At 51.2% G+C, this 22,362-nt stretch overlaps 1 protein-coding gene across 1 annotated transcript in view; it reads right to left on the bottom strand.

The window, feature by feature from the left end:
- Window positions 1-22,362, bottom strand: part of MYO18B (myosin XVIIIB) — a 208,846-nt gene that overhangs the window by 178,081 nt on the left and 8,403 nt on the right. The window contains exons 6-11 of the mRNA XM_072722461.1: window positions 21,790-21,966; window positions 17,338-17,536; window positions 15,064-15,206; window positions 14,111-14,211; window positions 13,711-13,774; window positions 1,935-2,079 (exon numbers count right to left, since the gene is read on the bottom strand). Of these exons, the coding sequence (XP_072578562.1) occupies window positions 1,935-2,079; window positions 13,711-13,774; window positions 14,111-14,211; window positions 15,064-15,206; window positions 17,338-17,536; window positions 21,790-21,966 (829 nt within the window). The remainder of the gene's footprint in view (window positions 1-1,934; window positions 2,080-13,710; window positions 13,775-14,110; window positions 14,212-15,063; window positions 15,207-17,337; window positions 17,537-21,789; window positions 21,967-22,362) is intronic.

The raw sequence follows: 22,362 nt of genomic DNA, 5'->3' as shown, positions 1-22,362 counted from the left end.
AATCGCTGTCTCAACAACTCAACTCTGCCATTGTGGCAGGAATGTAGCCATAGCCATATAAATGAATGGGCATGACCATGTTCCAATACAACTTTAATTATGGACACTACAATTTGAATGCCATAGAATTTTCACACATGCCCAAATATTATAGATAGCTAGCTAGATAGCCGCCTAATTGAAATATAAAGATTATTTTTAGCTTATTGCTATCCCAAATCAGACAGCAGACTGGATTTAGCCCCTGAGCCATAGTTTGCTGACGCTTCCTGTGGACAAAGCCAGCTGCAGAGGTAGAGATTTTACCAGATGATGAGAGTTTTGCAGGAAAAGAAATGCAGCTCAGGTTGGAGATGGGGCCATGTTCTCACACCGTGGTGTGTATGACTCACGTTGGTCTTGGTGACAAGGAAGCTGAGAGAGACATTACGGTTCCCAGTAGCCAACGTGTTGAGCATGGCCCACGACTAATTAACGAAAGGCAAGTGGTCTTTGATTTTTTCACTTTTGCCAGGTCACGTCTGTCCTTGGTTTGGACCAATGGTGGGAATCCCTACCTTACTTATTTCTGACTTACCATAACTTCTGGAAATTTCTCAAACCAAATCAGTGGGTATCGGCCGAACTGATATGCAGTTCACATGTATGAGAATCAAAAAAGTGGGCCCCAAGGCCCAGGAATGTGGGGATGGCCAGAATGATGCGCCAACATATTCCAGAAATCTGCTGCCCACAGACAAATGACAGAGAATGTCAGCCAGAGTTGGTACACAGCCCCAGAGGACAGACCTCAATTTACATGTATTCATTCAACAAGTAAATCCCAACTCTTTGCCCTGGGCCCCAAGGAAGTCATTCCTTACTAGCAAGAGCTAGACAAGGACACAATCACAATACAAGGCACCACAATCCGCATGAAGGCAGGAATCACACTACTCTTGATCCCCACTGTCTCCCCAGGACCTTTAACGGTGCCAAAAGAAATCAAAGAAATTGGCTAGGGAAGTTAGGAGCCTTGAATGCCAAGTCAAGGAATTTTACTTGACTTAGCAGGCAAGGGAGAGCCTCAGGAGGATTCTAAGCAGGGGAATGGCACAACAGGGCTATGTTTTTAGAAAAGAGCCCAAAGATCACAATGAAGATGAGCAGAGGGAGGAATGTAGACATGAGCAATGAGACTACTCAATTGTCCAAGTAAAAAAAGAAAAGAAAAGAAAACCCCACTGGCAAACAGGAATAATAGAGAAACAAGGACAGAAATGCTGTCACAGAGATCATCTGCAGGGCAAGGTGAATAATGATCCACTAGGGAGGAGTGAGGGCAAGAGGGAAGACCAGAACCACTTGGGAAACCAAGCTGCAGTAGGGATGATCAGTGAGCAGAAAATTAAGGGCAGGGAGCAGACTCAGGACAAGAAGGATGGCTGGGTGAGCTTCAGCACATGAGGTAGGGAGCAGCTCCAAGATATCCAGATAGAAACACAGCGCCTTTATGGCTCGGACCCAGCTATCTCTCAAATGTTCTAGAGCTCCTGTGCTCAATGCAGCAGCCACTAGTTACATATGGCTATTTAAATTTATGTGGATTACAATGTAATGCAATTAAAAACTCAACCCCTCAGTCGCGCTAGCTGCATGTCAAGTGCCCAACAGACACACGCAGCTCAGTGCTGGTTCTGGACCGCACAGACGGAGAACATCTCCATCATCACAGAAAGTTCCACCGGACGATGCCAGTCTGCAAGGCTTCCTTGAAAAACCCAGCCCCATTTCCAGCTCGGTGCGCCTGGTCCGGCAGCTTCCCAGAGAACAGTCCCAGAGACCCAGAAGATGACAGATTGCTCCTGTCCCACCTCATGGAGCGAGGGGCCTTGTCAGGCACCTGCCAATGCAGACAGCTGGCAGCGCAGGTGAGCTCGGCGGGAAGGACGTACCTTTGCAGGCCCCCGCCGCGCCGAGGTGGTAGATGGCTGCCAACACCCGCCAAATGGCTCGCTGCTCGCCCTCCGAAATGCCCAGTGTCTCCATGGCGCCCCGGAGCTGGGCAAAGGCGGCTGCCGCCTTCTGCTTGTCTTCAGGCTGAGAGCAGAGGGAGAGAGGAGGAGGCCATGAGGGTGGAGGAAAGGCAAAGCTCCGATCAGGGCCCACCCTCGGGGCTGGGGGGACACACGCTCGCTTTATTGCCACAGTAAATTACCCACAATTAGGCTGTGGCATGTTGACACCCAGGGCTCCAACTGCAGGGAAGTTATAAAGATCATTTCTTTCTTTGAAAGATTTTATCTATTTATTCATGAGAGGCAGAGACACAGGCAGAGGGAGAAGCAGACTCCCCATGGGAAGCCCAATGTGGGACTCGATCCCAGGACCCGGGGGTCACTCCCTGAGCCAAAGGCAGATGCTCAACCGCTGAGCCACCCAGGCATCCCATAACTATCATTTCTATCTGACTTGGAATGTGCTGTGATTTTTATCTATCCTCATGTTCATGCAGGAGATTTTTTTTTTTTTTGGCACTGCCCGGTCCTGGGCTCTGAGGGAAGCCAAGGGAAGCCCAGAACTTGACTTGGAGGGCCTCTCAAGGTAGCAGTGAAAGGAGACATAACCGGGATCTAGGTATGAGTGGGGAACAGTGGGGTCTCAAAAGCAGGCAGGCACTAATGATTCCCACCCAAAAGTGTTAAAAGAGATTGTCATAGAAGGGGAGACAAAACCGAGATTGAAGTTTGAAAAACGAATAGGCATCATTGACCAATTTAGTGCAATAAGTCCCGACAGGCAGAGGGAACAACATGACTGCAGGAGACCCAAGGAGACAACACGTGGCCCACAGAATGTGGGCACAGAAGCAGGTATTTTTGGAGGTGGGGCTGACAGAGAAGAGAGAAAGCCTGAGAAGCTGGCAGGTGCCAACGGTGAAGGCCTCACACATGATGCTATGGGCATAGGCTTTCAAATTCCAACCATGACTGGCAAACACCGTCTACACTCCTGCACCAGTGGCAGACATCACTAATCGATCAGGAGCCCACAGCAAGCTAGTGAGTCCCAATTCTTTTCAGGACACCACCCCTTGCAGCCGACACCAACGGATCTGCCTCAGCAACTGAAGTGGAATCTGTTTGCTGTCCCCAGTGCAAGTGATGGGAAACTGCCCAGGACTTTTAAAGCGGGAGGAAAGACAAAGTGACACGATCAGATGTTTATGGGTTGTAGGGTGTTGTTTTTTATTTTTCAGATTTATGATCCCAATTATGTTTGATTGAATATTAAAATTAGTCTGAAACTCCTGCACGCACCATCTGGCCAAGGAGGCTCAGCCCAGAAACCTGCTGGGTTGAGAGGAAGTGAGCTGGGGACAAGAATTCTTTTGTCACTAATCCGCCAGCAGATAATGAGGAACTGATTTGCACTTGGCCCTCTTACAGAGCGTGGGCGATGAACTGTAGGCTGTTGAAGTTGGCAGGTCCTTGCGTTTTGCGGAATCCAATGCCCAGAGAGGGGATAACACTTGCCCAAGGTCACACAGTAAATTAGTATCAGATAGAGAACTAGAATCAGGCTTCTCTGATTCCCGGCCCAGGCCACTTGTCTCCTCCATCCAAGCCACTTCTAACTAGGAAAGAAACCTTGCAAGGATCGGCAACCAATCGGGACGACGTCAAAGCATACAGTGACATTGAGAGATGCGCTGTGAAAATATTTCAATTAATAGCAAAAGCATGTTCCACTGATCCATCATATTTCTGGGCCACCACAGGACCACAAAATCCCTAGCAACCAGGAGCTCAACCTAGCAACCACAGCTGCTCCACTGAAGCAAACGGAGGGAAGGAAGGCATCTTACCAACATGTTCTCGGTTATTTATGAGATTTCAAAGCAGCAGCGAAAGGACACCAAAAGGACAGTGGCAACACATTTATTATGGCTCCCACTGTCAGTTCTGAGCATTTGACTTTAAATTATAGGCGGACTCCATCATCTGCCACTTAGCTCATGTGAAGAGAAGGAGCAACTTTCCCTAAAGCTTAATCTGTTTGTCTTTCCCTCCCCTCGCAGCCCCCCTGCCATGTGTCTGTTGCAATAGAAAATATAGAGAGACAAATGTATATGTTTCTGATCCGAACAATTAGGATCAGGAAAATGCTTAAAGTTCCTTAAATTTCCAGGGAACCAAACACTCCTGCCTCTTGCTGGGTGCAAGCCACTGGCATCCCAATCGTGCACATGGAAATTGGTGAAATTAGTGGAATACATCAAGTCACAGCCCAAATGTCTACCCACGGAGAACGAATAAATGGGGAGCTGTGTAGCTGGGGCATGGCGTTGGAGTACGACACGGCATTGAACAAGAATGAGCCGCTGGTGGGTACAACCACATGCCCGCTTCCCATAGACCCAGGGTGAGCCAGAGAGGCCACATACCAAAAACACTGCACCAAGGGACCCCCTTTCTGCAAGATTCAAGCATGGGCCAAGCTAACCCACAGCGAGACAAGTCAGGTTGATGACTTCGGGCCAGGGGCTGGGGAGACATGTCTGATGGCCAAGAGACTTGAGGGAGCCCGTGTCAGAATGAGGAATGTTCCAGGCGTTGATCTGGGCTCTGGCTGCAAGTGTGGTTAAGAACATAATCATCACTGAGTTGGAGGCTGAGAATGAGAGCACTTTATACACTTTATGTCTCACCTCGATTTAAAAAAAAAAAAAAAATTAACGGAAAAAAAGCCAACTCACACAATGCCCAGGGTTTATCTGAGGCAATCAAAGACTCAAGGTCAACCCAAGACTGCAGATAATTTAGTGAAAAAGAAAAAATCCAAAATGCTGTCTCCACATTAGACTGGGCTGTGCTTAGAGCACCCAGGAGATTCCTACAGAGAAAGGCCAGGTTTGGATTTGGAGTCGGGCAGAGCTGGACGTTCCCTCAACCCCACAGTCCCCAGCACGATGACTCTGCACAGATCTCTTGGCCTCGTGCTGGGACTCAGTTTCCATTTCTGTAGGATGGAAATCATCGCCTACCTTCCTCCAGGGCCGCTGTGAGGAATAAATGAGTCATATGTAAAGCACCTGGCATCGTGCCCGGCACACAGTGGTGCTGGATAAATGCTGATCTCCGTGCACCAGGGCGTCTGCTCCGGCCACGTCGTTACTCAGGCTGTTCTGCTTTCCGGAACACCTTTTCCTACTGCTGCCCAAGGGCAGGCCCGGCCCTCCATGGAAAGCAAAGCAGGCATGGCCCCATCCTTAAGAGGCTCCCAGTCCAGTGAGGGGGACAGATGTGCCAACAGAATGACAGCAGAGTGAGTGCAGGGAGAGGGGAGAGGGGGCTGGGAGACTCTGGGGAGGGTCAGAGGCTTCCTGGAAGTAGTGGCGCATGAAGCAAACAGAATGAGCAAGGAGAAATGGGTTCTGAGGGTCGTGGCGGTGCAGGAAGAGTCTGTCTCCACACAGAAGGACGCGGGGCTGGGGAGCATGGTGCACTGGGTGCAGAGAACCCTGCGGATGGTGGTGCAGGGCTGTCACGGAGCGAAGGGCAGTGGGGAGCCTCGGGTTGCAGCCGGGAGCTGCTCTCCGAAGGAGTCCATGGTGCTGGAGGACTCGCTGGCCGGTGGGAGACTGGCACGTGAGCATCCTCCTCCCTGAAGCCGGCTCTGGGAGGAAAATGCTGAACATTGACTCACTTCACTTGCAAAGAACATCGGTGCCCGCACAGGTGGGTGAAGGTCATAGAGAACGTGGGGAGGGCAGGAAGGTGTCAGCCCAGAGCCTGGACCTCCTCATGCCTGGGCAGCTCTCCCCATGCTCTCAATCTGACCAATTTGCATCCTACCTGGGCACTGAGAGTCTGTTTAAGGAGCGAGAAGGGCAAACATTAGCTGAGCACCTACTATACCACATGGGGCACTTTTACTCTATATGGTGGGTGTGAGTCTCTCCAATGGACGGAGGAGGAAACTGAGGCCAAAGCCACCGACCTGGGGAGGAGGCAAATCACTACTTGCCAGATACTCTACTGGGTCTCCAATCCTGGGAGCCGACCAAGGAGCTGGGTATGGCTCTACCCATTCCACAGGTGCAAACACTGAGGCCAAAAAAGATGCTTGGGTGGCTCAACGGTTGAGCATCTGCCTTTGGCTCAGGCGAGGTCTCATGGTCCTGGGATCGAGTCCCACATCGTGCTCCCTGCAGGGAGCCTGCTTCTCCCTCTGCATATGTCTCTGCCTCTCTCTCTGTGTCCCTCATGAATAAATAAAATCTTAAAAAAAAAAAAAAAGAGGAAGCGACCCAAGAGGGCCCAGTGGGCCAGACCCCAGGGCACATGATCTTCAGCTGTGATACAGGATTGAAGTAACAGAGTGGGACAGACAATAGTGCCAAATTTAGGGTCAGGTCCAACACTGCCCCTGCCACTGCCAAGCTGTGTGCTCTTAGGCAAGTAACTCTACCTCTCTGAGCCTGGTTACCGCTGCTGAAAAACAGACGTGATAATAATCCCTTTGCTCAAAGGATCATTCAGAGGATTAGGGAAGAGGAGGCTCTGGGCAGAGCCCCTGGCAAGAGTGCATGATCCCCCAACTTCCCGTTGGGAGACCATTCCTCCACAGTTGACAATTGGGTCATAAAAAATAAATGCGCCTCGGGCCAAAGCCTGGAAGGTAACAGCCAGAAGCAAACTGCTGGGAGGCAAAGATGATTATTATTATCACCGCTGCTGGGCACTTTAAAAAAAAAAATCAGGCTAGGTTGCAGAAAAATAAATTACAGAGAAGAAGAAAATAATATGAAAGCTTTGTGATTTCAAATGTGTCCTGGTGCCCTGGCAGATCTCAAATAGGTTCCATTTAAAAGCTGAAAGTGGCAGGCAGCAAGGGCGCAGTGCAGGGACAGGATGTGGGATTGCCAGTCAGCGAGAGGAGGCGGAGGCCACCAGGGGACCAGCACCAGCCCGATTTCTCGCCCCGGGCCCTGCTCCAGCCTCATCCTGTGCTCTGCAGCCACGCTGCCCTGTTTGCTGCTCTCCCCCTTCCCCTTTGCATCAGGCGCCCAGCGGAGCAGGAAAACTGGCCTCGCTGCACCTGTCTGACTTCACTCCATGCACCAGCAGACCAGCTCATGCTCACCTCCTCCGGGCAGCCTTCCTTGATATGCCTCCACCCCTCCCAGCCTGGCCTCAGCCTACGCGCACCTCTGTTCAAGCATCTGTCATTCTGGCTTCGAATTATCTGCTAATATGGCCTCATGGAGGCCTCCACCTGCCTTCAAAGCCATGAGTCCTTTGTGACAGAGACCCAGCTGAGCTATCTCTGTGCCAGTGCCTGGGACACAATGAGATCAGTAAATGTCCACTGATGAGTGAATGTCAATGGGATGTCACTTAATGTCCCTGAATCACAGCCATTAATGCTGAGATAGTTTATCCACCCACTGTGCCAGGCCCACGGTGCTACTAAACCCCATGTTCACGGACCCCAGAGGCCAGGCTGGCTGAGGAAGGAGGGCCCCTCCGTGATTCCCAGCAACCACCCCAGCTCCCAGGACACAGGCAATGGATCCAACGAGAGACATGAGATCCCCAAGGCCCCTAGGAAATGCCTTTAAATGCATAGTGGGATAAATTAAAGTGCAATTAATAACGTTCTGTCTACCAGAACTAAAATCACAGTGAAATTTAGAAAATTGAAAAGACATGATTTTAGCCCAGTTATGTTGAGTGGGGCTGCTCGTTCATTCATTTATTCACTCAACAAACATTTATTGAGCACTTGCTGTATGCTGGGCTCAGGTCAAGGCCTTGTAAAATATACAAGCAGTGAACAGGACACTGAGGTTCCCCATCTTCTTGGACCTTAGGATGGTGGGGAGACAGACAATTAGCAAGCAAACATGATGAGAGATTGTTATCAATGAGCTCATACACACACACACACCCACCCACCCACCCACCCACACACACACACACACACATTAGCAGGGGGCCTCTCCCCAGAGGGCTGGGAAGCAGGGACAGTAACACTGAGCCGGATGCCCAGGATGGATGCACAAAGATGTTTATCATCTCATTATTAAGAACTACAAGATGGCTTTAGAACCTTTTCAGTAAATGGACAACAGCAAGGGAACTCTTCGGGGAATCCTGACTCGCCTCTGAACGCCTAGTCATTAAGGATACTGTTTGTGAAAGTTTTGATGACATCCGGTTTGTTATGAACTATATAAAATATTCATAGAAAAAGTGCTGAGAGCAGATCTGTAAACATGTTACCAATGGATGTCTCAGGTTGGCCAAGTCATGGGTGTCTGTGTTTTGGTTTATGTGAGTGCATGTGATTTCATTTTGGTTTTGTCTCTATGCTTTTTTCTGATTTTTTCACAGAAAGTGTGCATGGGGGCAGCCTGGGTGGCTCAGTGGTTTAGTGCTGCCTTTGGTCCAGGGCCTGATTCTGAAGACCTGGGATCAAGTCCCACGTTGGGCTCCTTGAATGGAGCCTGCTTCTCCCTCTGCCTGTGTCTCTGCCTCTCTCAGTGTCTCATGTCTCTCATGAATAAATAAATAAAATCTTAAAAAAAAAAGGAAGTGTGCATGGATTAATTTTGAAAAAAATAAGTATTATATGTATATATATTTATTTAATCTCTACATCCAAACTCACAACCCTGAGATCAAGAGCCACCTGCTTCATCTACTGAACCTGCCAGGGTGTCCCAAAAAGTAAATGTTATATTAAAAATATAAACTTGAGGAGAGAGATAAAGCCAATGAGACAGAAAACAAGGTGTGTACTGTCGAGAGGCCTGGACTGGGGGTCTCGTGGACCGCTGAGGCCTTGCCCCACCCAGCTGGTCCAGTGCTGCCATACAAGGTAATGGTGACTAATAATAACAAATCATAATCATCATAATAAATCCTGAGCGTCCAAGCACTTGATGGACTTTATCTCACTTAACCTGGGCACAAGGGGGACTATGAACACCCAGTTTTACCATTGAGGAAACTGAGGCACAGGGAAATGAAGTCACCCAGTTTAGGGCCACCCATCCAGTACTGGAATCTGAACCTGGATTTGTCAAACTCCAGAACCCTTTTATTTATTTTATTTATTTATTTATTTATTTATTTATTTATTTATTTATTTATTCATGAGAGACACAGGGGGTGGGGAAGATACAGGCAGAGGGAGAAGCAGGCTCCCTGCGGAGAGCTGATGTGGGACTCGATCCCAGGACCCCGGGATCATGACCTGAGCTGAAGGAAGACACTCAACCGCTGAGCCACCCAGGCGTGCCCAGAACTCATTTCTTAACCACTGTCATTAGTGAATTTTCAGGGAACGATGAAAGCCTCGGTTACAGATGAAGTCAGAGGTGATCCAAGCCTGCAGGACTGGCTAGGAGGAGGAGGAAGATGGCTCAGCCAGGGATGAAGTGGGCTATAGAACTGCCAGATGAAATGCAAGACCTATAGTTCAATTTGAATCTCTGATAAATGGTGGGTAATGTCGTCATGTAAGTATATTTCCCGTCAATATCTGGTGGAGCAGGAATGCTGGCCTCACTTGACTCTCTGGCTCACCTCCTCCAGGCAGCCTTCTCTGATAGGACTCCAGCACTCCAGGCCTGCCCATGCAATATTTAAGGCATCATTATACTAAAAAAATTATTCCGTGTTTATCTGAATTTCAAGTGCAACTGGGCATCCCGTGGGGGTGGTTTTTTGGTTTTGTTTTTTGTTTTTTAATTTTACTGAGTTATAATTGACAGATAAAAATTGCATATTTTTAGGTGTACCATGTGATGATGTGATATAAGTACACATTCTGAAATGATTGCCACGATGAAGTTAATGAATACATCCATCACTTCACATAGTTACTATTTTTTGTGTGTGGTGAGAACACTTAAGATCCACTCTCCTAGGAAATTTGAAGTATGCCATAAGCACCATTATGAACTAGAGTCACCACGCTGTACATTAGCTGCATTACAAGATGGAAGTCCTGGGCATCCTATATTTTTGCGTGCTCAATCTGGCAGCTTTGGGAGCTTGTACTTAGCAACTCCCATCCTTGGGGGTATTTCCTGACCACCCAATTCCCCTACTGAGACAGTACCGGGACCACCCAACCCCAGAAAACTAGCTCTGGCTGGGATCAAAGGCCAGTGAGCTTTCAGACTTTATTTTTGTTCGTAGAACACTGAGAAAAGCTTTCCTGGATACCTGCCAGGTAGCAGAGAGAGAGAGAACAAAGGAACACCCCACCAGTTCCCGCAAATCAGCTGGCCTAAAGAAAACACCCCCCACAAACATACACAAAAAAGAAATCTACTTCAAAAGCCTGCCTGACACGGATTCCCACTGTGACCCATTCCTGTGTGCAGACTGTTAACAAAAAAGTCAGGCTGGAGAGAGCTCACAAGGACGGGGCTCGGGCTCTTCTCCTCAAAAACATCCCTCTTGCAGACTCAGATGGATCCACTAGGCCAAAATTCCTGAACACAAACGGGAAACCCCAGTGCTGGGATAGCCTCTCATCCTGCGCTGTCACGGTCAAGGTCTGGGGTCCTAACGGTTCCCCAACTGTGGGGAGAAAGTGCGTGGGAGAAAACGCCACTCTGGATGCCTGCTAGTGACACGGGGTGTTGGAAGAAGAGAGGGTCAGCCCCCAGAATTTAAAGAAGGAACAGCTGCACCATTTCTGCCTACTGCAGAAATGAGCCCCATGTCAGGGGTTCTTAGAGAGGGCGGCCCCTGGGCCAAGAGCAGCAGCATCACCTGGGAACTGGTGAGGAATGCAGATCCCCAGGCCCTGCCCAGACCTGCTGGACGCGTCACTCTGGAGAGGCCCCAGCAGGTGTGTGCTCACTCGTAGACCGCTTCATTACAATGTCATCGACAAAAGATAAACTACTCATCTTTAAAAGGTATAATCTGGGCACCTGGGTGGCTCAGTGGCTGAGCGTCCGCCTTCAGCTCAGGTCATGATCCCGGAGTCCTGGGATCGAGTCCCGCATCGGAGCCTGCTTCTCCCTCTGCCTGTGTCTCTGCCTCTCTCTGTGTGTCTCTCATGAATAAATACAATTTTTTTTTAAAAGGTATAATCTGATAAGCTATCGCCGCAATAAAGACAATGACCATACCCATCGCCACCCCAAAAGTTCCCTTTTATCATTCTTTCTACCTCCCCCCGCCCACCCCCACCCACTGCCCAGGAAACCCCCATCCTGTCTTCTGTCACTGGCAGCCGGTCTGCAATTTGGAAAGTTTCACATACATGGGGTCATAGTTATTCTCTCTTTCATCAGAGATTTTTATCAGCACGATGATTTCGAGAGCCATCATCTCCTTGGATATGCTAGTTGCTCCTTCATTTTTACAGCTGACTAGGATACTATCTTTATCGATACTCCACAGCCACTCACCTGTTATTAGACACGCAGGTAGTTAGTTGTTAGGTTTGGGCTATTGCAAGTAAAACTGCCAAGAACTGGGGGCGCCTGGTTGGCTCAGTGGTTGAGCATCTGCCTTTGGCTCAGGGTGTGATCCCGGGGTCCTGGGATCGAGTCCTGCATCAGGCTCCCCCTGTCTCTGCCTCTCTCTATGTGTCTTTCATGAAGAAATAAATAAAATCTTATTTTAAAGAAAACTTGCCAAGAACTGTCAGGTCACAACCTTTGTCTGGACATACACTTTTATTTTCCTGTATAAATACCTAAGAGGGGATCCCTGGGTGGCGCAGCGGTTTGGCGCCTGCCTTTTGCCCGGGGCGCGATCCTGGAGACCCAGGATCGAATCCCACATCAGGCTCCCGGTGCATGGAGCCTGCTTCTTCCTCCGCCTGCGTCTCTGCCTCTCTCTCTCTCTCTGTGACTATCATAAATAAATAAAAATTAAAAAAAAAAATACTTTAAAAAATAAATAAATAAATAAATAAATACCTAAGAGTAGACCAGTGTATCATACAGAAAGTGTGGGTTTCACTTTTTTAAGAGACTGTTTTCACAAACAGCTGTACTGTTTTACATCCTTGCCAGTGGCGTGTGAGAGTTCCAGCTGCCCCAAATTCTCACCAGCACTTGGCATGATCAGTCTTTTAAAACCCAGACGTTCCAGTGATGGTGTAGTGATATCGTAGTGGTTTTAATTTAAATTTCTTTAAAGACTAATGATGTGGAGTGTATTTTCACGTGCGTATCAACCATCCGTGTGTCTTCCTTGGCAAAGTGTAGGTTGAAAAGATGATCTTTTGCCCATCTCTTTGGTCAGGTTGTATTTATGTGTTTGGATAGTCGTCCATCATATTCTGGATTCAAATACTTTATCAGATATGTGATTTGAGAATATTTTTTCCTGGTCTGTGGTGTGTATTTTCATATTAAAAGTGTCTTTCAAAGAGGACTGTGTGTTTAGTGGCCCATCTAAGAAAACTTAGCCCAAAACAAAGCCAAGAGAAATCTTTCCCTCGTTTTCTTTTCTTTTTTTTTTTTTAAGATTTTATTTATTTATCAATGAGAGACACAGAGAGAGAGAGAGAGAGAGAGAGAGGCAGAGATACAGGCAGAGGGAGAAGCAGGCTCCATGCAGGGAGCCCAATGCGGGAGGCCAAAGGCAGGCGCTAAACCGCTGAGCCACCCAGGGATCCCCCTCCCTCGTTTTCTTCTAGAAATATTATGGCTTTAAGTTTTACATTTGGGCCTATAATCCATTCTTTATTCGTTTCTGTGTATGGTGTGAGGTTGTGGATTGAAATACGTTTTTGACACAAGAATTCCCCATTATTCCAGCACTATTTGTTTCCCAAACTGTATCTTTGTTAAAAGACTTTGGCATGGAAATGATCTATCCTCCCCTACGTGGTGAACTCCTATTCATTCCTCAAACCCTGTCAAATGTCCCTGTAGCTAAGAAGCTCTTTAAACTATCCTCTGGTGCCCACGGCATCTTGGGCAACGTCTGGCACATTTGTATCTCACGTGACTGCATCAGTGCCCATATCCCTCTCTCCTGATAGAGTAAAAATTTGTGAATGGAGACCATAATCCCAGCACTTAGCACAGACTTGGCATAGGAGCTGGTGGTATATGCATTGGGTGGTGGGCGACTCAGAAACCAATTGTTAAAATATAAACCAATGAGTTTTTTTTTTTAAAGCAAACAAGTCAACACCTTGCTTTTTAAAATATCTCTACCATCTCTCAAGGTCCTACTCACAGACCACATCTTCCAGGAAGCCGTCTCTGACTGTACCTACCCATGGGAATCACCAATAATATTGACTAAGAGTACCTGATTGATGGATCTAGGCCAAGACCTGCGCTCAGCACTTTATGCCCATCATTTCATTTACCACTCACCCCGACCCAATGAGTCCGATACTACGACTCCCATTACTTGACCGGAGAGGATACAAATGTTCAGAGAGGTGAGGTTTGAGGTCATGTATCTAATAAGTGTCAGAGCCGGGGTTTGAGCCCAGACATGCTTACGTCTCCGAATACCACCTCCTGAATCCCTTGATGTGTACAAGTCCCACTACCCTACAAGCCAGGCCCTGCAAAGGGAACCCTTGCATCCCCCACATGACCAGTCCTTGCCAACCACTGCTTAAAAAGAAGAGTCACACAGGGAGCCCCTCCATCACGCTCCCATCCTGGCCACGGGGACACAGACACCCACACCCCTCCCCCCAGAAGGACCTCTTCCTCACCTTAGGCCATACACCCATGCCGAACGAGCTGCTGTCTGCCATCTGGTGAAGGTACAGCTCCGTCCTGGAAGCAGAGAAGGGACTGGAAGTCAGGGAGGGGCTGCCCACCTCAGTGGCCCAGCAGACCAAGTGGTCATCACGGCAGAGGGCTCCCAGGGCCTGCCCCAGGCCCTTGTCCCCTTTCTGGAACATTCCTCACTTGCAGCTCTTCCCCGGCCCTTCCTAAGTGCCAGGAGAACCCAGCATGAAGAATCACAAGCTACACCCAAGGGAGCAGGTTCTAACTCCAGGTCCTCTGCTAACCGGCTGCGTGAACTCGCTCCAGGGTAATCTCGGGACAGTGGACCTGAATGAGTCCTTGCCACCTGCTAAGTTCAAAGATGCCAACCCTGTCACTCACCTGAGATCCAGGTCCAACCCCGCCAGCATCTGGGAGAAAACCTCGAAATTGCCTTCCCCTTCCGGCTGCCGGGCCACGCGGCTCTTCTCCAAAAGCATCGTCTGCAAGGGGAGCGGACGGGACGCGGTGGGCCCTCGGGGTACCCTGCCGGCGGGCCTGCAGCCAGCTACCCAGAGGCCCCGTCGGGGCGCCCCTCTGCCCTGATGCACTTTTTGGGGGGCAACAGCTCAGATCCGCACTCTGCCGGGACAGGTCCATATGGAAAGTGCACCGTCCCCCATCTCACTGGCCCGGAGCCCGCCCAGGGCCTCGACTAGGGCAACACTCTCCCGATGAAAGCGCCCAGGGGCAATGACAGCTGCACGGAGCCGGCGGCCGACACCCTCGACACCCTCGTGGTGAACAGAAGCTGACCAACCTGACCCGCGTGCTGACTATTGGTGGCACTGCAGGGCCAGGACAGAAAAGGGACTTCAGGGGCACCTATGAGTTTTCTTTGAGTCTGGATATCATCCCAGCTCAGTGCCCCAAACTGCCCTGCTAATAACCTGATCCTATTTTCTGCTCAAACATGCGTGAGGCGAGAAGGGGAGCGGCATGGTCATCGGGGCGCTGGGGGCCAGCAGGCCCTGTGCCGGGTACACGCGCCCGGCCGCGGAGGGCTGGCGAGCGGCTGTTTCACGTCAGCTTATGCTTGTAAGGATCCAGTGATGAGAGGCTGGGCTATATGTTTACCCATGAATATTTCATCCCTGCAGCATCCAGAGGTGCAGACAGGCCGGCAATGCTCCAGGGTGCTGAGCGAGCCGGGGAGGAGGTGGCCACGGCTGGGGGAGCCACCACCACTTAGACACATCCCAGGGACCCAGGTGGAGACATGGCCCTCCCTATGCCAGGGCTGGGGATACTGCAGGACCAAGGGCCCTCCTCTCCTGTCCACCCAGAGCACGCACCTGAAGCTGAGCAGCTGTGACTCGTCCCATGGCATTGAAGTCCAGCGACATCACCATGGCAAACCGGGTGGCACTGCAGCTATGGCTGGTGGACACAGAGCCGAAAGCCCGGAGGACGGTGAAGGTAGCTCGGATCTTCTCCACTGTTGGGGGCAGGAGGCAGGGCGTCACCCATGGCCCAGGAGCCACTGCCCTCACTTCTCACGAAACCACCTTCCCCACTGGCAGCTGCACCAGTCCAAGCCCATCTGGGCCCAAGCCCCAGCGGACTCGTCGCTGCCTCCCCAACTCACACTAATTCACACACATTCCACCACTGCCCTGGCTGTGTATTGCAAGCAGGATGCAGGGGGGAGCAGGATGGAGTCAGGAAGGAGACATGCGCGGCCAGGATAGATACAGCCCGATGACAAGGGCCTCCTGGATCTGATCCAGAGGGGCAGGGCATTAACGTTCTCAGACCAGCTTTGAGGGAGTTCACGGGGTAGCAGCAGCCTTGAAAAGCCCCGCTGGCTCTCCACAACTACTTATTGGGCACCTACTATGTGCTAGGCACTGTGCCGGGCACCTGGATACAGTCTATCCTGACTCCCAGCCTCAAGCTCATGTACTCACAGCAGAACTGTGAGCCAAGACTGGTGCCTCTCCCCACTGCATTCCCAGCCCCTTCTATAGGTCCGGGGAAGAGTAGGTGATCAATAGAGCTTTGGAATAACCCCACTGACACAGCGGCACCCATAACAGTTAAGGGGATTTGATATGGCTCTGCCTTTGCTGGATACCTAATGTGCAAACCAACCTCCCTATGCCTCTGATTCCCCATCGGAAGATGGGGATAGTGATAGTACCCACATTGGGGCACCGGGGTGGCTCAGCGGTTGAGCATCTGCCTTCAGCTCAGGGCATGACCCTGGGGTCCCGGGATCAAGTTCCACATCGGGCTCCCTGCATGGAGCCTGCTTCTCCTTCTGCCTGTGTCTCTGCCTCTCTGTGTGTGTGTGTGTGTGTGTGTGTGTGTGTGTCTCATGAATAAATAAATAAAATCTTTAAAAAATAATAATAATGATAGTACCTACATCATGCGGTTATCACAAGGACTAAAAGATTTTAATAATGTAAAGCCTTTAGTCCCTGCTCCAAAGGCGGTGTGGCTAGTATTGGAATTGTGATCACTAGAAAAGCAATGTTTCTGGGACTATGTAATTCTCAGTGGGGAGAATATTGCCCCCAAGAGGGCAAAAGCGGATTCTTGCCGGTAGGGAGAATGTTGCTTTCTTACGTAGAAAGCACAGACATGCCTGCACTGCATGAAGAGAACGTAGTATATCTATGACAATAAGATTTCATGGTAGGGGGTGATTGGGGAAGAAAATGTCCAAAAAGCCTCCTTAGGGGTGCAGCAATGAGAGAAACATTGAGAGCACAGGCCCAGGGCCTGGAGCTCTAGAGCCAGGTGGCCTGGGTTCGACTCTCAGCTCCAGAATGTATTAGCTGTGTGGCCTCGGGCAAGCTAGTCAACCTCACTGAGTCCTAATGGTCTCATCTATGATATTTGAAGAATAACATCTGCCTCATAGAACTGCTTTAAATCATAAATAAGTTAATATGCTTGGAATACAACTGGCGCCTAAGTCCTCAGCAAACATTTATTATAGTTACTATTATATTGTCATTATTATTATTATTATTAATTGGCACTCTTTCTTTAAAGCCTAGCTGAAACATCGCTTCCCCAAGGAAGCCCCCTACCCCCTCCTCTCCTCTGAGCTCCCTCTGCCTCTCTCCTAACCAGCTCTGCCACCACTTTGTGCAGAGCATTCAAGTTTGGCACATATGCGAAGTTCGGTTGCCCTTCTGGCTGTCAACTCCTCATGAGCATAGGCCCTGCCCTTCTGTCTTTACTTATTGGGTCCCCTGTACAGTTCAGCAGGTTGTGCACTGCACAAGGACACCATTTCCAAGGGGCCCATCGTTTACATCATACAATCATATGTCAGTATATTTATTAGGATGATTCCCCAGCACATGGCAGGCAAGTGTTTGGCTCTAACAATGTCAGTGTATGATAATTTTCCTGCGGTTAGCTGTGAATGTCTTGAGGAAGGAACACCTTTTTCTAATTTGCACAAGGGTGTCCAATGGACAGGTGGCCCTGCCCAGAACCAAGCACAGTGTCTGCACATAGGTGATCCATGAATGCCAGCACACCCTTCCACTCTCCCCACCCTCTCCCACAACCCACCCCGGACACACATCACATGGAGACCACTGTACCTGAGACCCTGCCATCCACACTGCCTGCCATTGTCACCAGGTGCTCCAGGACCTGCTCACAGCAGGTGGTCTTCCCAGCACCACTGCGGCCCAGAGCCACGATGCTCTGGTCTCTCCGCTGGCTCAGTAGCGCCCAGTATGCCCGCTGTGCCAGGGAGCCAAGGTGGGCTGGCAGGCCGTCCCGGCGGCCCCTGAGCACCTGCAGGAAGATGATCCTAGGCATTAATCTTCCCACCGCAGCCAGTGCCCAGGGAGCACCCCAAGACAGTGCCCTACCCCAGCCTCGAGCGCTGACCCCTATGCCTGCCTGCCATCCTACCCCAGCCTGGTCAGAGGAGTCTGGAATTGGGACAGCCTAGACTAGACTAGACCCCAAAGCCTAGCCTTGGGGTTTAGTTCTGCCCCTGACTCACTGTGAGTCCTTTGGCAGCCTTTGAGCCTACTCTGAATCTGGGTCTCCTCTTTAGCTCTCAGGAGGCTTGTGTTGGCTCATTATTGGATAGTACTTGCCCGGAATGAGGCAGCTGGATGAAATGGCAAGATTGATTAGTGATGTCTGCCAGGAAAACAGAATAGGCATGGGGTAGCTGGTGGTACATGTGTCATGTATTTGCCATAACAGTTTTAGGTAATACCTGAGGTCCTCCACTCCATTCAGTCACCCACTCATCCATTCATTTACTTTTCATTCAATTAAAAAAAATTATTGAGTGTCTACTAGGTAGCAGGCACTGTTCCAGGCACTGGGGGCAGAGCACTATGCAAAACGGATAAAGGAATCCCTACCAACCATGAGGAGATACTATTGTATACCTCTTAGAATGGCAAAAAAAAAAAAAAAAGTTTTAAAAAAGTTTTTGTAACACTCACTACCACATTCTGGTGAAGACACAGAGCAACTGGCATCTCCTACAATGCTGGTAAGAAGGCTCAAATGATACAGAGTCACTTGGGAAAAAGTGAGACGGACACTCATCATACAACCCAGCAATCCCACTGTTCAGGACCTACCCCAGAGCAATGACCCTTTATGTTCACCAAAGACCCTCCATGCCACTGGTTCTATTGGATATGTATTCAATATATTATATTCTGGCAATATATTCAAAATCACCAGAAACTAGAAACAGCCCCAAGTGCCTTTTAACTAGTGAATGAAGGTAAGCGACCATCCTGGTTGTAATACCGGGAGTCCCCTGTCCCGGAATACCCTTCCCTCCTGGGGAAACCAGGACAACGGGTCACCCAGTGAGTAGACAAACTGGGCACGCACTCCATAGATGAACCAGTGGCCAGTCGCTGCAATCACATGGGTCAATGCCAAATGCATGGTGGTAAGTGGAAGAAGCCAATTCAAAGGTGACCGGCTGCACGATCCAATTATATGACTTTTCAGAAAAGGCCCAATGATAGGAACAAAAACAAAAAAATAGAACAAAGCCCAGATCAGTGGCTGCCAAAAGCAGAACATGGAAGTGGAAGGTGACAACAAAGGATCCAGAGAGCTTCTCAGGGGCCATGGAACTGGAACGATCCTGTAATTGATGGCTGAGTTGGTTACACAACTATACGCGTTGGTCAGAAAATTCTAGGCCCATAAGCTGGGAAGGTGAATCGAACTGTATGTAAATTATACCTTAATAAATCTGACTTAAAACAGCCCTGCCTACGGAGCTCGCTTTCTGCTGGAAGAGGCAGATGATAAACAAAATAGGGAATTAAACTATATCTCACGGGAGATGTTTTAAAGCCTTGAGCCTGCATGAGATTGCCAAGGAGGTGGGCTTTACAGAGGAGGAGAGAAGAGGTGTGGGGACAGGGCACTGGGCCTTGGCGAGGTCAGGGAGACCAGCAGAGGAGGCTGAGGGGGAGGGCCAGCGGGATAGGGGGAGATCCAGGACAGGGGAGTCCTGGAGCTCACGCAGGGAGCGTCTGGGGGGGGGGGGGCTTGGCCTGGCCAAATGCAGCTGAGGGCCAAGTAAGGGGAAACCAGAGGTCGGCGCATTTGGAATTGTGTTTGGCAGCATGGAAACCACTGGTGACCTTGATGAAAGTCGGCTGAGCATGGCCTTTGGGATAGAGGCCGATGGGAGATGAAACAGTGAGTGGGAAGGCACTGAAATGGGCCGGGCAGCGGGCCTGGCTGGAGGAGGACATCCGAGAGCCTGGCATGACAAACAGGCGACCGCTGGGCCAGCCAAGACCCCATCTGCCCCCTCCAGTGCCTTTGCAGGGCCAGGGCTGCAAAGCACAGTGTGGTGGCACTTCCTGTCGCCTGGACCTTCGGCCTGGGGCTCAGGCCCATTCTCAGCTCTCTGCTGGCCTTTTCACCTTTTCTGCCCAAGACACCCAGACACAATGATGAGTCCCTGTCCTGACACAGAACACAGGGCTCAGAAGGACCCCAAAGCTGACAAAGGTGGGACAAGCCCCTCCCAGCACCCCCCTCCGTCCCTGCACTGGCTGGAGACGGCCTCTGGACACGCAGCAGGCAGAGGGTCCTGGGGTTCTGAGCCCCGGAGCCACCTCCCACTCTGGGAACGCCGAAGTTCAGGGGACAGGCTATCCCATCTGTCAGGCCCCTCAGGGAGGGGTGCCAGAAGGGCAAAGAGAATCCTCCTAATCCAGGCCCCCGTGTACACACACAGGTGCAGGCGTGCACACGTGCCTTACGTGCTTGCACATGGGTGTGCTCACAGGCACATGCACCCAACCATGTGGCTCGCAGCCACACAAAGGTGTCCCCATCTACACCGCACACTCTCATACCCATGCTCACACACCTACGTGCCCCCACACCCCCAGGCACACGCCCAGCTCCCAGCCACTGGGTGGGCCAGACTTCCAGTGAGAGAGGCCCCCAGCCCTGCCCAGGCCCCCACCAAACCCATCTCAGGGCGGCCCCAGGCCCAGGCTCACCGCGGGCCTGTGCTCCCACCTGGTGGCCATCTGAAGAACCAGACTTGACTCAGCCAAAGCGCAGAAGGTGGTTTCGGGTTTGGGCTGGGGAAGCTGGACGCTTTGAGGGGGCCTCACCCCCATCCCAGGGTTACAGGGCCTGGGGCATCACTGAACTCAAATTCCCCCTTACAGGGCACCTTCCAACGCCTGCACGTTAGTCTGCCCGGGATCTGCAATGGAGGCCTCGGGCCAGAGTAGTCAGCGAGAATCTGGCTCAGCATTAGGGTCTGTCCTAAGTCTCCCAGGAGCTTATGAGGAGCAAGAGGAACCATCAGCTTCTTGGGAGGCTCAGAGGCCTGGGGCTGCACTCCCAGAAGCACGGCCCTCACAGCAAGGGAGGGGAGAGTGCACACAGCGGACAACCAGGCTGGACGGGCCACGGGCTGGGAGCACCTGACGGGGAGGGGTGGGGAAGAGAAGTCTTGGGGAGTCCAGCCCGTTCCCACCTACCCTCCACGCAGCAACTGAGGGGAGCCTGTTCTGGCACAGGGCACACCATCTCACGCCTCTCTGAAGACCCCCAGAACCTGGGATCACGCTCAGAGCAAGAGCCAGAAACATTAGGATCATAACAAAGACCTGGTGTGACCTCGTCCCCACGTGTCCCCGACGCTCAGCTGCTCTACTAGACCACGGTTGTTTTTGCTAGTGGGGGCCTGTCTTCCCCCGTCGAGAACGGAAGCCCCCCAAGGGCAGGCTTCTCTGTCCTCCCTGCTGTCGCTCCCTCCTGTCTCAGTCAACAGCCTGTGGGACCAGCCAGGCCCCCCCCCCCCCACCTCAGAGGGCGCGGGTGTGGCTGCAGGTCTCGCCACAAGGTGGCACTGAGAGCTCGCCTTTGCTGTCACTGTCTTGACCAAAAAAAAAAAAAAAAAAAGAAATCAAAAACCAAAAATCCCAGCCATTTCTATACTTTGCAGGAAAAGAGTAAGTACGAGCAGAGTGGAGACTTCTGGGTCCCCATGTCTGTGGGTGTCCGGGCCTGCCGAATGTGCAGCATGGGCTTCAGAGCCCAGAGAGGCTGGCGGCCCGGGCTTAGCCCCGCTCTCCCCGGGCTGAGCTTGAGGACTGGCCCGGCAGATGTCATCCGTCACACGCAGCTAGTAAGGGTCCCTGTCTCTTCAGGTGTGCATGAGCGTCCGTTGAGCTCTTCTGCTCAGGAGCTTGGAGCAGGGCCTGGCACAGGGCTGATACTCCTTCAATACTTGCTGGCATTGTCACCATCCCCAAGGCCCCTGCTACTTCTAGCCGTGACTCCTCGTCCCCCTCTACGGAGGGGGGTCAGGTGGTCCGCGATGACCATGATGACCACAGTGACCATGATGCCCCGGATCTTGTATCTGGCAGGATGCTACTCACAGACGGGTTTGCGGGGGGCTTTGGCTGCCCGGCTCTCTCCCCTGAGATGCAGAGGGAACCCCCACACCCTGAGGACACCCCACGGGTGTCTGTCGAGGCACCTGTCCCCAGCCCTGTCCCTATGATCCCACTCACCTTGCCTGCAGAGGGTGCTGGGGGCCCTGGAGGCTGGAGGACGATCAGGTCTGGCCCCTTGAAGGTACAGGGCAGCTGTGCCCGGTAGCGATGCAAAAGCGTGTTCAGGACACTCGATTCGTTGACACTGACCAGGGAGGCCAGGTCCTCAGCCTGGTCCAGCTCAGGGGGGTTGGCCTGTGGAGCATCACACAAAGTGTCCTCTGGCCTCACACACACACACACACACACACACACACACACACACACACACACAGCCCTGGTGACCCCATCCCTGGAGAGCTGTTTGCCACACACCAGGACAGAAGACAAGGACTCTGGAGAGAGAGAAACAGGACCCTACAAGTGAAATAAGGGTACCCTGCTCCTTTGCCCTTCGAGCATCCTGAGGGCCACCTGTCTCCTCACACTGGTCCTCCTTCCTGAACTCACTGCCCCGGGAGGGCGATGCTCCTGAGAGACTTGGCAAGATTCAGAGAGCCTCCTGGGTCTCAAACACCACAGGGACTGTGGTGTTCCAGAGTGAGGAAGTACCCGTGGCTGTTGCCTCCTCTCCGGCTCTTGCCAGGAAGC

This window comes from Vulpes vulpes, chromosome 10 (genome assembly GCF_048418805.1).
Source record: "Vulpes vulpes isolate BD-2025 chromosome 10, VulVul3, whole genome shotgun sequence".
NCBI lineage: Eukaryota > Metazoa > Chordata > Mammalia > Carnivora > Canidae > Vulpes > Vulpes vulpes.
This window is presented reverse-complemented; position numbering and strand designations above follow the sequence as displayed.